Source organism: Manacus vitellinus, unplaced genomic scaffold (assembly GCF_001715985.3).
Source record: "Manacus vitellinus isolate BGI_N305 unplaced genomic scaffold, ASM171598v3 scaffold_12_pilon, whole genome shotgun sequence".
NCBI classification, from domain to species: domain Eukaryota; kingdom Metazoa; phylum Chordata; class Aves; order Passeriformes; family Pipridae; genus Manacus; species Manacus vitellinus.
Genome location: NW_021938949.1, coordinates 16,990,153 through 17,003,129, shown reverse-complemented (window position 1 = coordinate 17,003,129; position 12,977 = coordinate 16,990,153). Strand labels below are relative to the sequence as shown.

Here is a 12,977-nt window from a genome sequence, read left to right as displayed (position 1 = left end):
GTTGCTCCAAGCCCCGTCCAACCTGGCCTTGGACACTTCCAGGGATGGGGCAGCCACAGCTTCTCTGGGCAACCTGTGCCAGGGCCTCCCCACCCTCACAGGGAAGAATTTCCCCCCAATATCCAATCTAAATCTCTCATCTTTAAAGCCATTCCCCCTGTCTGCCCATGTAAAATTCATCACTACTAAATTGATTTATGCCAAAAGACGCAGAGCCCCCTGCCTGACATGCTGCTGCCCAGATCAACAGGTTGGGCTCAGACATCTGACACTGGTGTGGAGGGCATTGTGCAGCATTTGTCAGGCCACACTGGCAAAAAGCGAGTCCGGGGTGGGTCTGGACTTCAGGCAAATAGATTTTGGGTAATTAAGTGAGGGGAACTTCTCTCCAGTGTACCCACTCGGGCTGCCTGCCTGGCAGTCTCCCCTCCACATGCCACTCGGTGAAGAACACCAAGGCACTTGGCACATGTTACAGAGCAAAGCTGAGGCTGGGCAGGCTGGGCTGGGCTGTGATGTGGGTGGGATGTCAGGCTGGGTCCATGGAGCACCAGGTGCGAGGGGGACTGTCTCAAGGTGATGTCCTTGGATTTTCCATGAAGTTTTCTGGGAGACTTGAGCTTAGATAGGGAGGAGCAGTGCCAGCTTTTGGCAGCTGTTGGCAAGGATGTCTCACACAGCATGATTCCGTGCTGCCCTGCTCCTGGGCAAGTCAGAACAGCCAGCTAATTAGAGGGAAATTTAAGGCTCGTTAGGCTGGAAGAGCCTCGTGGAGTGCTGTGGGAGTGGGGAATGGAGTCTGGAAGGAGACACCTGTGCCATGGCAGCTGTTCTGGAGCGAAAATAAAAGTAATCCTCCTGGGCAGCACAACAGGACCCTGTGTATTCTCAGCATGTGTGGAATCCTGCGGGTCTGCAGGGTGTTGAAATAGGGATTAACCAGATCCCGTGGCTGCAGGTCAGTTAGGAAAAAGTTTTCCTGTTGGCTTGGAAGAAATGCCTCAGCTCTTCTGCAGCAGGGGCAGCTGGAGGTGAAGACTCAGCCCGGACAATGTGATTTATCATCACTGTGTCCCTTCACAGCACGGGCAGCTGAGTTCTCAGCTGGTGACAAGGCACTGCTTGGCATTTTCCTTGGCAAAGGAGGAGAGTGAATCCCTGGCTGGAGCTGTGCCTGGCAGTGGCACTGACCTGGCTGGGTTGTCACCATAGCACTGGGGTTGCATTTCAGTGTAGGGCAGCTGCTTCTCCCTTTGCCCCAGATGCTGTGGAGTCATGGATTGAAGTGGGAGGGCAGGACAGCCTTGGCAGAGGAACAAAGAAAGGCTGGAGCTGCTTAGCTCAGGGGAGACTAAAACTTGGGTTGTGGTAATACAATAAAATGTCCCCAGTGGAGCTTCTTCCCTTTCTCATGTGCTCGTTTAATGAAAATGAAAGTGATCTTAAGGCAGCCAAAGGAAACACGGGTCTGCAGCTCCCCAGCTGAACAGCTGAGAGAGACCTGCTTGAGGGCAGGAGGTGAGAAGGGGGTGGATAAACACACCTATGACTATGGAGGGGATGCTACAGGGCTATGCTTGAAGTCTTCTCTGGTTTTGGGGCCAGTTGAGTGCTGTTCCAGACCCGACTAAGCCTTCATCCTCTCACCAGGGCTTTCCAGTCCCTTGAGCATATCAAGAACTGAGAGTCTGCCTGTACAGCTGAGCATCACTCCTGCTGTGGACTGTCCTTTACCTGTGTTCTCAAGCCATTTGTGTCAGTTCTCAGGCTGGAAAGTGGATGGACAATTTTAGTAAGAGCAGCCAATTTCTATCGTTAGGCCTTTTTTGACAAAGAACTCTTCTTCTTCGCTACCATCAAAGGTATTTGTGCTGAAATGCCTTGACTTTGGGATTGGTACAATGCTCTTGCTCCAGAGTGTGCCTGGAACAGGCTGCTGCTGCTGAGCAGCTCGTCCTTCTTAACCCCCTGTGTGTTTATTCTGCATCTCTGGGTGTTGTTGGTCTCGTTTTCTTGGTCTTGTTACTCTCCAGTAACAGGATGCGAAATGCAACCTTAGTGACTGGGCTGCAGTCAGAAAAACTTGGTGGTCGGAGGGGAAGAAGAGAAATCTGCTGTAGTGAGCCCTGATTCCTGGCAGATTGGCTGCAGATATTACACCCCAGGGTACCAGCAGAGAGGCTGCTTGTCCCTGCTGTTGGGAGTCTGGAGGTGACCTCCCTGGAGAGCCACTGCCTTCAGGTGGTAGCAGGAGCTTCTCCAAGCAGAGGGGTTTCAGGAAGTTTTCTGCTGGGTGCTCACATGGTCAGGGACTGTGGCAGTGCTTTTTCCTTGTGCTGCTCCTCTGCAGAGGGGACACATGGGACAGGGTGCCTGGAGAAAGGCCAGGGCAATAATGGCATCTCCCAGCCTCGTGCAGGTGAGGGTCAAGGAGCAGCTGTGCCCTGGAATGGCAGTGGGAGGCTGGAAGCAAAATTGTAGCTGAGTGGTGACACCTCGGGGAGAGTCATAATGCTTTCTCTCCCATCACCTCCCTGGAGGTTAGCCCCTCTCCCCTGTTATGAGCCTGTTCTCTCCTGCTATGGAGCATTTTGGGGGTGATGCTGAGTTGGTTTGAAGCCTGTCTCAGCTGTGGTTGTGTGTCAGAGGAGGGGATTTCAAAAGCCTTTCAGCTCATCTCCCCCATTCGCTGCCATAACCAGTGAGGGGGTTTCCTGTGACAGGGACCTGATGACAGCCTGGAGCTGTCTTTTCACCCAGGCTGGTATCAGAGGCTTCTTGGCAGAGTGTGCCAGGGCCAAGAGGGCCCTGGGGACTGGAAATCCTCTTCCTTCCCTCCCACAGCTTCTGTAATACAGCTGTGGGCTCCTGCTGTGGTCTGTGCTGTGCTTTATCTCATCGATGAGGGAGAGTCACGTGCTTCCAGTTCGTTACTGAGCACGGGCTGGTGAGTAGGGGTGGCCCTAAAAGATGAAATGCAAATGCTCAGTGTCTGAATCAGTTCTTTAACTTCACTCAGACAACAGCCCTGTGCAGTGTATGGGGGGACTCTTCATGCTGGGCCCCTGGGGGTAGGTGATGTCCTGCAGGGAACAACCAGCTTGATGAAGGGGAAAGGAAAGTCTCTAGCCCAGCCCCTGCTAAGAGCAGGTCCCTTAGACCAGGTCATTCAGGGCCACATCCAGTGGAGATTTGGGTATCTATTTTGCACCCTCTTTGGCCCCATGTTCAAGGTGTCATCACCCACAGGGTGAATGTTTGGCTCTAATAACTAAGGCAGAAGTTCTTTTACTGCAGATTATCCACTGCTTCTTGTCCCATCAGTGCAAAACTTTGAGGAAAGTCTGGCTCTGTCCTCTGTGTAACCTCTTGTTGGGTGTCTGGAGTTGGCATAAGGATCTCCCTGAGAGGCACCAGCTTCTCCTTGTATGTCTTACCACGTGCTCCAGCCCCTGACTGTCTTGCTGGACTCACTCCTGTGACTCTGTGCCTTTCTTTCCTGGGGCCCCCAATGTGAACACCAGCTCCCAGGTGTGCTGCTGCAGGTGCCAGGTGGAGCCCTGGGATCCCTTTCCCAGACCTTCTGGCTGTGACCTTGCACCACACAGGAGGTGTTTGACCATCTCCACTCCAGATTTGTGCCACTACTCCACTCACCCACCAGGTTGCCGCAAGACTTTTTCAGCAAAGCTGCTTTCTGACCACTGGGGCTCGTCCATCCCAGGTGCAGGGCTTTGTATTTGCCTCTGTTGAATTTTGGGGGCTTCCTTGCAGCCTGGTGAGGTCCCTCTGAGGAGCAGCCCTGCCTACCACTGTTCCTACTGCCCCACTGACACATGTTAAGCAGCTTTGGTTCAGTTCAAGGCTCCAGGCACCTCTCTGCAGAGCTCAAAGTGGGTAAGGAATTAACTTTACCACCCAAATGGGGCAAGTGCCAAGGGCTGGGTGCCATCTCATGTGCTGCTGTTGCAGTCAGGCTCAGCTGATCCCAAGGCCTCTCCTGGGACAGGAGAGCTGTTAACCCATCCATGTTCTCTGGGTTTTGGCAGCAGTGCATATTGTTATGTGGAGATATCTCTGTGTGCCATGGTCACACCAACATCACACGTACTCAGGATCAGCAGCTGCCTTGGCCCGAGTTTGAAAACATCCCAAGGAGGGCATTGCTTGGTGAATCTTTGAGCTGTGCACAAATAACTTTCTGTCTTGGCTCCTGGCTGCCTGAATCCTTCCTTTTCCTCTTACCAGAATTGAGTGCTGATGGAAGTAGCCTTTTCCTGCCCTCCTGGCATGTGATTCCTGAGACAAGAGCCAGCCCTCTGCTCGCAGATGCCAGAGGGATGCCAAGGCTTGGGGGGTGGGGCATGTTAAAAATACACTGCTTGTCTAACAAAGCTCAGCTTCAGGTTCAGCTGCTGCTCCTTTCCTTTCATCTGGGTCCTGCTGGTGCTTGATCCATTGGGAGTTGAGCTGCTGTGCCCTGGCTGCTTGCTCCACAGGGAAGTGGGGGATGTGGTGTGGTGTCACTGGTTCACCCACATTTGGTCTTTCCATGGAACCTTGTAGCTAACAGAAGGAGAATTTTCCCTGAAGGGCTGGTCCTGTCCAAGGTCTGAGCCCAGGCCTGAGGAGGGGACAGGGTGTGAGTGACCTTTTCCATCTCGTGTCCTTGATCTTGCCCTGGACACGTGGCCTCTAACAGGAGCCCTAAATCTTTGTGCTTCCTGAAGCCAGGTGGAGGTGGGTTTCTTTCAGCTTTGTCCCTCCCAGGCTTCAGGGTGAGCACCATGTCCTTCCCCCCTCCTCAGGATGGCGAGGGCCTGGCTGGGACCTCTGCCTGCCACCAGAACAGCTGGGCACTGAAACAGGCAGTTCCTGCTTCCAGCTCGTGACTCTGCCTAAGTTCCCACCCAGGGAGGTGACAGCTTTGTGTGTGCCCCCTTGCAGGAGCCCACAGTGGTCTGCTGTGACAGCCAGGAAAAGGGTCCACCTGGATCCTTTCCACAGGGATTGTGGAGCCCCATCACAGACCAGAACCAAAGCCCAGGCTGATCTTGCCAAATCAGTGCCTGAAAACAGCTTCATGGAGCGCTTTGGGCTTGGGCTGCTGGGACTAAAGGGCACCAAAGATGGTTTGAGAAGCTGGAGCAGAACCTGTCTGCAGGTCAGGGAGTGAATGAGAATGTGGAGCAGACAGAGAAATGGGAAAATAGGTCAGGCTGCAAACACAAAGGGATATTCTTCATCTGCAGTGACGTGCATGGCTCCCAACTGCTCTGACCTGCACGTTCCAGACGGGATCCGTGGGGATTAAAGCAGCGGGGACTCGATTTGGGACCTGCCAGCAGGGAGGGACCAACATGCCAGGGCCCCACTGTCCCTTGCCACTCTTGCAGTCCTTTAACCTGGCAGCTGGGGAGCAGTGAGGCTCTGGAGGGGAACACCTTAAAGGTGTTTGGGCTGTGCTCAGTGACAGCGCTGCTCACACCCTCGTGCATCCCTGTGTTTCACAGTGAGCAGGGACAGCAGCTGCCTGCTCCCCCCAGTCCCCTCATGGCACTGCCCAGCTGGGGGCTGGCTCAGCTGCAGCCCGAGCCCCTGCCTGTCTCAACCAGGAGACAGAGTTGCCTCAAATAGCCCAAAAACTCCTGCGTTATGCAACCGCACTGCCAGTAAGGAGCCCGAATGGTCACCAGCGAAAGGAGAACCTGCTCTTCGGAGGGAGATGCAGATGCTCCTTCCCAGCATTGCACTGGGGCCGACTCAGGAAGGCACTGATGTCCCCGAGGCTCTGCCCACTTCCTCTGGTGTCTGCTGGCTGGCAGCCAGCATGGCTGTCACTCCACGCCCGGCTGCTCCAAGGGTGGCAAACACACTGCTCATCCCCCCGGCTGGGAACCGCTGCCCTGGAGCAGATGGCAGAGCCAGATGTGCCCTCAGCCATCCTTCACTGCTGGCTGGGCTTGTGGCTGTGGAGGTGGGGCTTTGTCCAGAGGCTCTGTCCCTCCCCAGCCCCAGGGCAGCGTGGAACGTGTCGCTGGGCACTGCGCTCTGTGGCTGGAGGTTTGTGGTGGCCAGCCCTGAATGAGCTGCTCCTGGCTGGCACCTTCCCCATGTGAGCTGGCTCTGCCAGCTGACAGGTTGGAGCAGCTTGCCCAAATCCCAACAGGCTGCTGCTGGCTTTGGTTCCCTCTGGGATGGTGGGTTCCACCTCCTCAGTGTGTGCTCTGAGAGCAGGATGCTGTGTTTTGGGGGGGCTCTGGCAGTGGGCAGACAGGCAGAACTCAGTGTGGGAGGTAGAGCAGGAGCATCTTGCATGCCTGCTCCTTCCTCTTGCTGAGACTTGCAGTGCATTCAGGAATTGACCTCATTTTCCCTTCTGTCCTCAGCTCACTCCTTCCTCCTTCCTGCGCATCGGGCAGCTGAGCAATGTGGACCTCAACGAGGACATCCATGAGCTGGTGAGTGGCACAGGGAGGGTCTACTCTTGCTGAGACACCTTCCCTTCTTCCACTAACAGCTGCTGTTATTCCCCCCTCACATCCTGCTTGTTCCATGGGGACTCTGGTGCTTCTTCCTGGGCTGGGTGACCTTCATGGCATGGGCAGCTCCTGCTGCCCCGGGGGCCCCTCTGGCATCCTCAGTAAATGCTCTAATTCGGAGCTGGGAACAGCTTGAACAGTCAAAGGCGTTTGGGAAAGGGAGTTTGATTTCTGCCCAAAAACATGGACATGCTTGAAATAGCTCCTTGCCTTTGGCCAAAGGAATTTCCTGCCGAGGTGAAAGGTTGCTCTCCCTCAGGGCACGGAGCTGCTCAGAGGCAGTACTGGGTCAACATGGCTGGGCAAACCCTCCACCTGCTCCTGGAGAGACATCCTGCCCGAGGGGTGGAGAGGTACTGGGTGAGGGTGCACACCTGACAGCTGGTCCAGCTGCATTAAACTGGCGGAAAATCATCCGAGATCCCGGCCTGCCAGCCAGCTTGCACCTACAGTCCTCCCTGAGCATAAAAACAAGTTAAAACAGCAGTTGCACAGCATAGGGGAGGGTTGGACTCAGACCTCACCATCCTAACGCGTGCATCACATCCCACAGCAGACAGAGCTCCCTCGGCAGCGTCCCAACGAGATCCCCCACAATGAGAAGCTCCTGTCGCTCAAGTACGAGGTGAGTGCCCATCTCCCCCATCTCTGCTCTGCCCTCTGGGATGCTGCAGGTGAGGTATGAGGGGCAAGGGCTCATGGCTGCTCACTTAGGGGGGTTTCAGTGGGGAAGGAGTGGAATTGAGGGAGGAAAATGATACAAGGGTGTGGAGGAGCAGTGTGAGGGGCTGAGGGCAGTGCTCCCCAGCATGGGGGTCTCCTCCCCTGCACTGGGTGGTAACAGCATCTCCCTTTCCTGAACTAGAGCTTAGACTATGACAACAGTGAAAACCAGCTATTCCTGGAGGAAGAGAGGAGGATAAACCACGCGGTGAGTCTTGCTGTGACCCAGCTGCCTGCTCTCCCCAGCCCATGGAAGCTGTTCCCCCTGCCAGGCTGCTGAGGGGGGCCTCTCCATGCCAGGGGAGGTTGTGCTCAGTGTGTGAGCTGGGATGGGTTTATAGACACTGACCAACTTATGATGAGCCATAAAATCTCAGGAGGAAGAACCCAGCATGGGGTGGTTGGAACGAGAGCTAATCTGTGTCCGTATGGTGTCATGGGGCAGGTCCCTGAGCAGAGGGACTTCTGGAGTCACATGAAGCATCTGCCCTGGGGGCAGCAAGAATCCCAACAGGAGTGGCCTGACAGAGGCAGGCAAGCTGGAAAAGCACCTTAGGGATCCCTCAGAGGGGCAAGGGCACTGGCTTAAAATAAATAAAATAAATAAGTTCGGTCAGCCCGCATCGGTGCTCCCTGGCTCTCCTCTGAGCTGCCCAGCCTTGGGGCTGTGTTGGGGTGGGTTGGGGTCCCCTGGAAGCTGACAGGGGCTGGGCTGGATGGCAGCAGGGTCTGACTGCTGTCTGCCCCTCAGGCATTCCGGACAGTGGAGATCAAGCGCTGGGTGATCTGCGCCATGATCGGGATCCTCACCGGCCTCGTCGCCTGCTTCATCGACATCGTGGTGGAGAACCTGGCTGGGCTCAAGTACAGGGTGGTGAAGGACAGTATCCTCATGGAGCAGTGACCACCAGCTAGCTGGGAGCTGCAGGATCTCTGCTCCTGGAAGCCACGAGAAGGGTGCTGGGGGCAAGAGAGCAGTGCTCCCCAGACTGGGTTTGGTGGCACAGACCCTGCTGCCCAAGGTGCTGCCAGGCTGAGCTGTGGCTGGGCACTGCCCTAGCAGATGAGGCTCCTCCCTAAGGGCACAGGGGCCCTGAGCAACCTGCTGTAGTGAGTGTTATCCCTGCCCATGACAGGGGTTTGGAACTAGATGATCTTTAAGGTCCCTTCCAACCCAAACCATTCTGTGGTGGGAGGGGTGGTACCCCAGCAATGCTGGTCTTTCCTTGAGCTGCTGCCCCAGACATTGACAAGTTCACAGCCAAAGGGGGCCTCTCTTTCTCCCTGTTGCTCTGGGCCACCCTGAATGCCAGCGTGGTGATGGTGGGCTCTGTGATCGTTGCTTTCATAGAGGTAAGAGTTTGGAACTGCTCTGGGTTCTTTAAATGGGCAAAGCAGGATCATGTCTCCAGAAAACATTCAAATTTATGTAACAGCAAATGTGCTTCTGCCAAAATGGCTCCTGGTAGCCCCAGCTCCTCAGTGTTGGCTCCAGCTGTGCTGTTGAGTTTCCCTGGGGCTGTCAGACTGCTGGGACGTGCTGCCCTTTGCTGGCAGCCTGGGGCAGAGGGTGTGCTCCAGCCTTGGGTGTGGGTGCAGCTCTCCCAAGCCCTGGCCCCAGCTCAGCCTCTCCTTGTTGGGTGTACATGAACCCTGACAGAGACCAATCTGGCTGGGTGCCTCAGGGTCACACTCTGGAGGACAAGCTGGAGACTGTGACTCCCTATGGACCACCCTAATCCATAGTGTCTTCCTTGTGGCTTTGCCCTTGTTCTCCCTGGCCACCAAGTATGAACCTTCTACAGCACCAGGCCTCTTGCCATGACACAATGGGGGAACACAGGACCGTCCCCAAGAACCCAGCCAGTTCCTTCTCCCTGGCACATTTTCCCTTAGGAAGTGGGTGCCTCCCTCAAACCTACCTCCAGAGCCTGTAGATAAGCTTTGGCCTCATCTCAGAGCCTCCCTGAGGGCGTGCTGGGTGCACCCTGTCCTGAGAGACAGGGTGAGGTGGCCAGTGTGTCCCCATCCTGTGTGTGACAGCCCCTCACCCTCTCCCTGCTCCCTGCAGCCCGTGGCAGCTGGCAGTGGCATTCCCCAGATCAAGTGCTATCTCAACGGGGTGAAGATTCCACACGTTGTCCGCCTCAAGGTAGGAAGCGGGAGGTGGTGGGATGGCCTGGGCATGTTGTGTCCTCATGGGGTGGTCCCTGCCCATGTTGTGGCAGAGGAGGAGCTGGCACGAGCTCCCAGCTCTGTGACTGTTACCCCCAGTGCCAAGGGTTAAACCTCCTGCCCTGGCATCAGCAGCTGGCGCTGGGAAGAGCAGCTCTGGGTAATTTTTTGCTCTGGCCAAGAAGAAAATTCACCAACCTCGTTGCCACAATGGGGGGCTGAGAATCACAAGTTCCCCCCAGTCACTGGCTCCTGCCCCAGGGCTGGCTGGGTCTGTGTCCTCCGAGGCTGCTGGGGTTGTGTTCCTTGTGCCACCCCTGTGATGAGCTGTGCCTGTCTCTCTTTTGCAGACCCTGGTGATCAAAGTCTGCGGGGTCATCCTCTCGGTGGTTGGCGGCCTGGCTGTTGGGAAGGTGATGACACTGCTGCCATGCTGGTACCCACTGCTGGCCTGTTCCTGTGCTGGGGACAGGGCACTGGGGGCCCTGTAATAATTCCCAGTGTATTCCCTGGTATCTGCTGGTGCCAAAGTGACTGGTGTGGCCAGGCTTGGGGAGCCCCTGGGGCACATGGTGCCACCGCACAAGCCTGTGTGTGGCTCAGCTGAGGGCAGGAGAGCAACAGCCTGTGTGTCCACTGGTAGTTGTCCCTGCAAATATTAGATGGGGCAGACTTGGGTGCTTCATTAGGACCTTTCTGGCTTGCTGGGATCTAAGGCAGGCAAGGGAAATGTATCTCCTCAGCTCGAGGGAACAAGAGGTGGCTGCAGGAGCCATTTGCTAGAATAAGGATTTCATAGAATCATGGAGTGGTTTGGGTTGGAAGGGACCTTACAGCTCCTCTCGTTCTACCCCCCTGCCATAGGCAGGGACACCTTCCACTAGACCATGTTACTGAGAGCCCTGCCCAACCTGGTCTTGGACACTTCCAGGGATGGGAAGGGGGAAAATGTCAAGTTCCCCAAGAGAAATCCTCCCATCCAGCTTCAGGACTGCAAGCTGGTGAGCAACATCCAACCATTCCTGTTCTTCCTTCTCCCATCTGACTCTGCTCTCTGACCCGTAGGAAGGACCCATGATTCACTCTGGAGCTGTGATTGCTGCTGGGATCTCCCAGGGAAGATCCACATCTCTAAAGCGAGACTTCAAGGTTGGTGTTGGGGTCCGAGGGGCTGTGCTGCAGGTGCCCCTCCTGTGCCAGACCAGGCTGTTCCTTGGGGTCACACTGGGGGCTTAGGATCATACAGGGCATACCCCCTGTCTCCCCTGAACCCATGCCTGTGCCCAGCCCTAAACCTGCCTTTGCTCTGATGTTTCAGATCTTCGAGTACTTCCGCAGAGACACGGAAAAGAGGGACTTTGTCTCAGCTGGAGCTGCTGCTGGTGTCTCAGCTGCCTTTGGTGCCCCTGTGGGTGTGTATCTTGGCTCCCTGGCACAGAGCACTGCCTGGATATGGATTTCCTCAGGATATTGCTCCCACTTGCTTGGAGACAGCTACCAGGATCTGCACAGAGCACTGCAGGAGCCCTTGTGTGAAGTGTCTGACCCCGCTCCAAGTTTTCCTGCTGTGCCATGCAGGTCTTGGGAAGAGAGGAAGGAGTCTTGGATCCCAAACGTTGCCTCCCTGGGATGGAGGAAGGCACTGAGGGGCTTCACTGCGATCAGTACATCTCTGATGGCTTGGTGGGCTTGCCTGAGCCTTTGCTGGAACCTGGGAGCTCTGGCTGGTGTGGGGCACATGGGATGGGGTGAATTTGGGTGCCTTGGCTGGTGCTCTGAGCCAAGGGTGTCATGTGCCCCTTGTGAAGGTGTTGTGTCTTGTACTTGCAGGGGGTGTCCTGTTCAGCTTGGAGGAAGGAGCTTCCTTCTGGAACCAGTTCCTGACTTGGAGAATTGTAAGTGCTGGGAAGCAATGGAAGACTGCTGGCTCTGGTGTGAGGTGTTGCCTTTTCCCAGTGCCCTGCAGCCCCAGGCCTCCTCTCATCCCTGCCCCAGCAAGGCAGCTGTGTGTAACACATGCCAGGGAACAGCATTCCAGCTCCCCTTCTGTGTCCTGGTCCTCAGGGGCTGAATTTGGACCTGTCTGAGCTCCATCTTGCTACCAACTCCTTTCCAAGGGAGCTGCCTTGGGCTGTACCACAGGGCAACAGAGAGGCAAAAGGAGTGAGCCCCTGGTCAGCTGCCCAAAGTGCTGCCTTAAGGAATGTGGCCTCTTGTCCCCACCACACTGTGGGCACCAAGCCCTACCCAAGGGCCTTGGGGGGTGGTTTGGGGTAGTTTAAGGGGCACGTAGTGAGGGAGCAGGGATGGGGGGCATCTGGCAGTGACTCTGGGCTGCATCTCCTTCCAGTTCTTTGCCTCCATGATCTCCACATTCACCCTGAACTCTGTCCTGAGCGTTTACCATGGCAATGCCTGGGATCTCTCCAGCCCTGGGCTCATCAACTTCGGCAGGTTTGACAGCGAGGTATGGCACAGGAGTTCCCCATGCAGGGCTGTGGGGTGGCCAGGGGGACTTTGGGGCAGCTCTGGAAGCCTCTTGCTGACACAGACTTGTGGTGTCCCAGCAGTCAGTGACTGGCTGTGGGACTGCAGATGGGCCAGGAGATCTGAAACCCACTTCTTTCTTGCTTGCAGAAAATGGGATACACAATCCAGGAAATTCCTATCTTCATCTTTATGGGAGTGGTTGGTAAGACAGTGCTGCCGTTTCAATTTGATTAGTCTGAATAATTTCCTCTGTTCTCTGTCTGGGTCTAAAAAGCTTTGGCATCCAGTTTCCTGGGGAGAATGGGGAATCCATTAAATTCTGGAGTAGAAGCTGCTTGTGGGGCTTATGCAGGGGTGAGAGCTGGATCCTGGCCCAACCCTGGTAGAAAGTCCAGCCCCTTTAACCCGTGTTGAGCAGGGTCAGTGCATTGCAGTTGTGGGTAGCCCCTTGCTCTCATGTGAGCTGCCCTTGTCCCCATGGAGTTGGCCTGTCCCTCACCTGCCTGGTGCCAGTGCTGTGACACTGGTCCCCAGCCAGCCCGCTGCTGCTGCCAGGCTCCTCTTGGTGGCAGGTCCTGGCTGTCTGCAGGACAGTGTCTGTGTGTCCCAGGGTTGCTGGTCACGCTGGGTGGGTTGTTGATGACCTTCACAGGTTCCCTGTGTTGTGGGCAGCCTGGGCCCTGCGTGCTGAGCTTTTTCTCTCCCACATGTGCAGGTGGGATCCTCGGGGCCCTGTTCAATGCCCTCAATTACTGGTTGACGATGTTCCGGATCAGGTAAGAGCTCAAGAGGTAATGAAGGGGATTGGTGTGGGTTGGTTGGTGCCTTCTGTGCTCTCTCAAAGCACAGAAGCAGGGCAAGATTGGGGCAGGATCAAACACCCATGCCCCTCAGCCCCGGGGTTACAGCTGGAGCAGAGGCTGTAATTTCTCACTTATAACATGAGCAACAGCAACCCTGGAAAATGCCACATGTCTCTCACTGCCTGCAGCTGGGGCTGTGACCCACAGCATCCCACCACTGCTCTAACCCTGCCAAGGATTTCCC

General features: G+C 55.9%; 1 protein-coding gene across 1 annotated transcript in view; it reads left to right on the top strand.

The window, feature by feature from the left end:
• Positions 1-542: 542 nt before the first annotated feature.
• Positions 543-12,977, top strand: part of CLCN7 (chloride voltage-gated channel 7) — an 18,645-nt gene continuing 6,210 nt past the window's right edge. Inside the window, 15 exon segments of the mRNA XM_029957860.1 lie at positions 543-576; positions 1,798-1,862; positions 6,390-6,461; positions 7,096-7,167; positions 7,408-7,473; positions 8,017-8,149; positions 8,509-8,618; positions 9,337-9,417; positions 9,791-9,853; positions 10,506-10,589; positions 10,759-10,852; positions 11,271-11,335; positions 11,791-11,907; positions 12,078-12,132; positions 12,646-12,706. Coding sequence (XP_029813720.1) covers positions 543-576; positions 1,798-1,862; positions 6,390-6,461; positions 7,096-7,167; positions 7,408-7,473; positions 8,017-8,149; positions 8,509-8,618; positions 9,337-9,417; positions 9,791-9,853; positions 10,506-10,589; positions 10,759-10,852; positions 11,271-11,335; positions 11,791-11,907; positions 12,078-12,132; positions 12,646-12,706 — 1,172 coding nt within the window.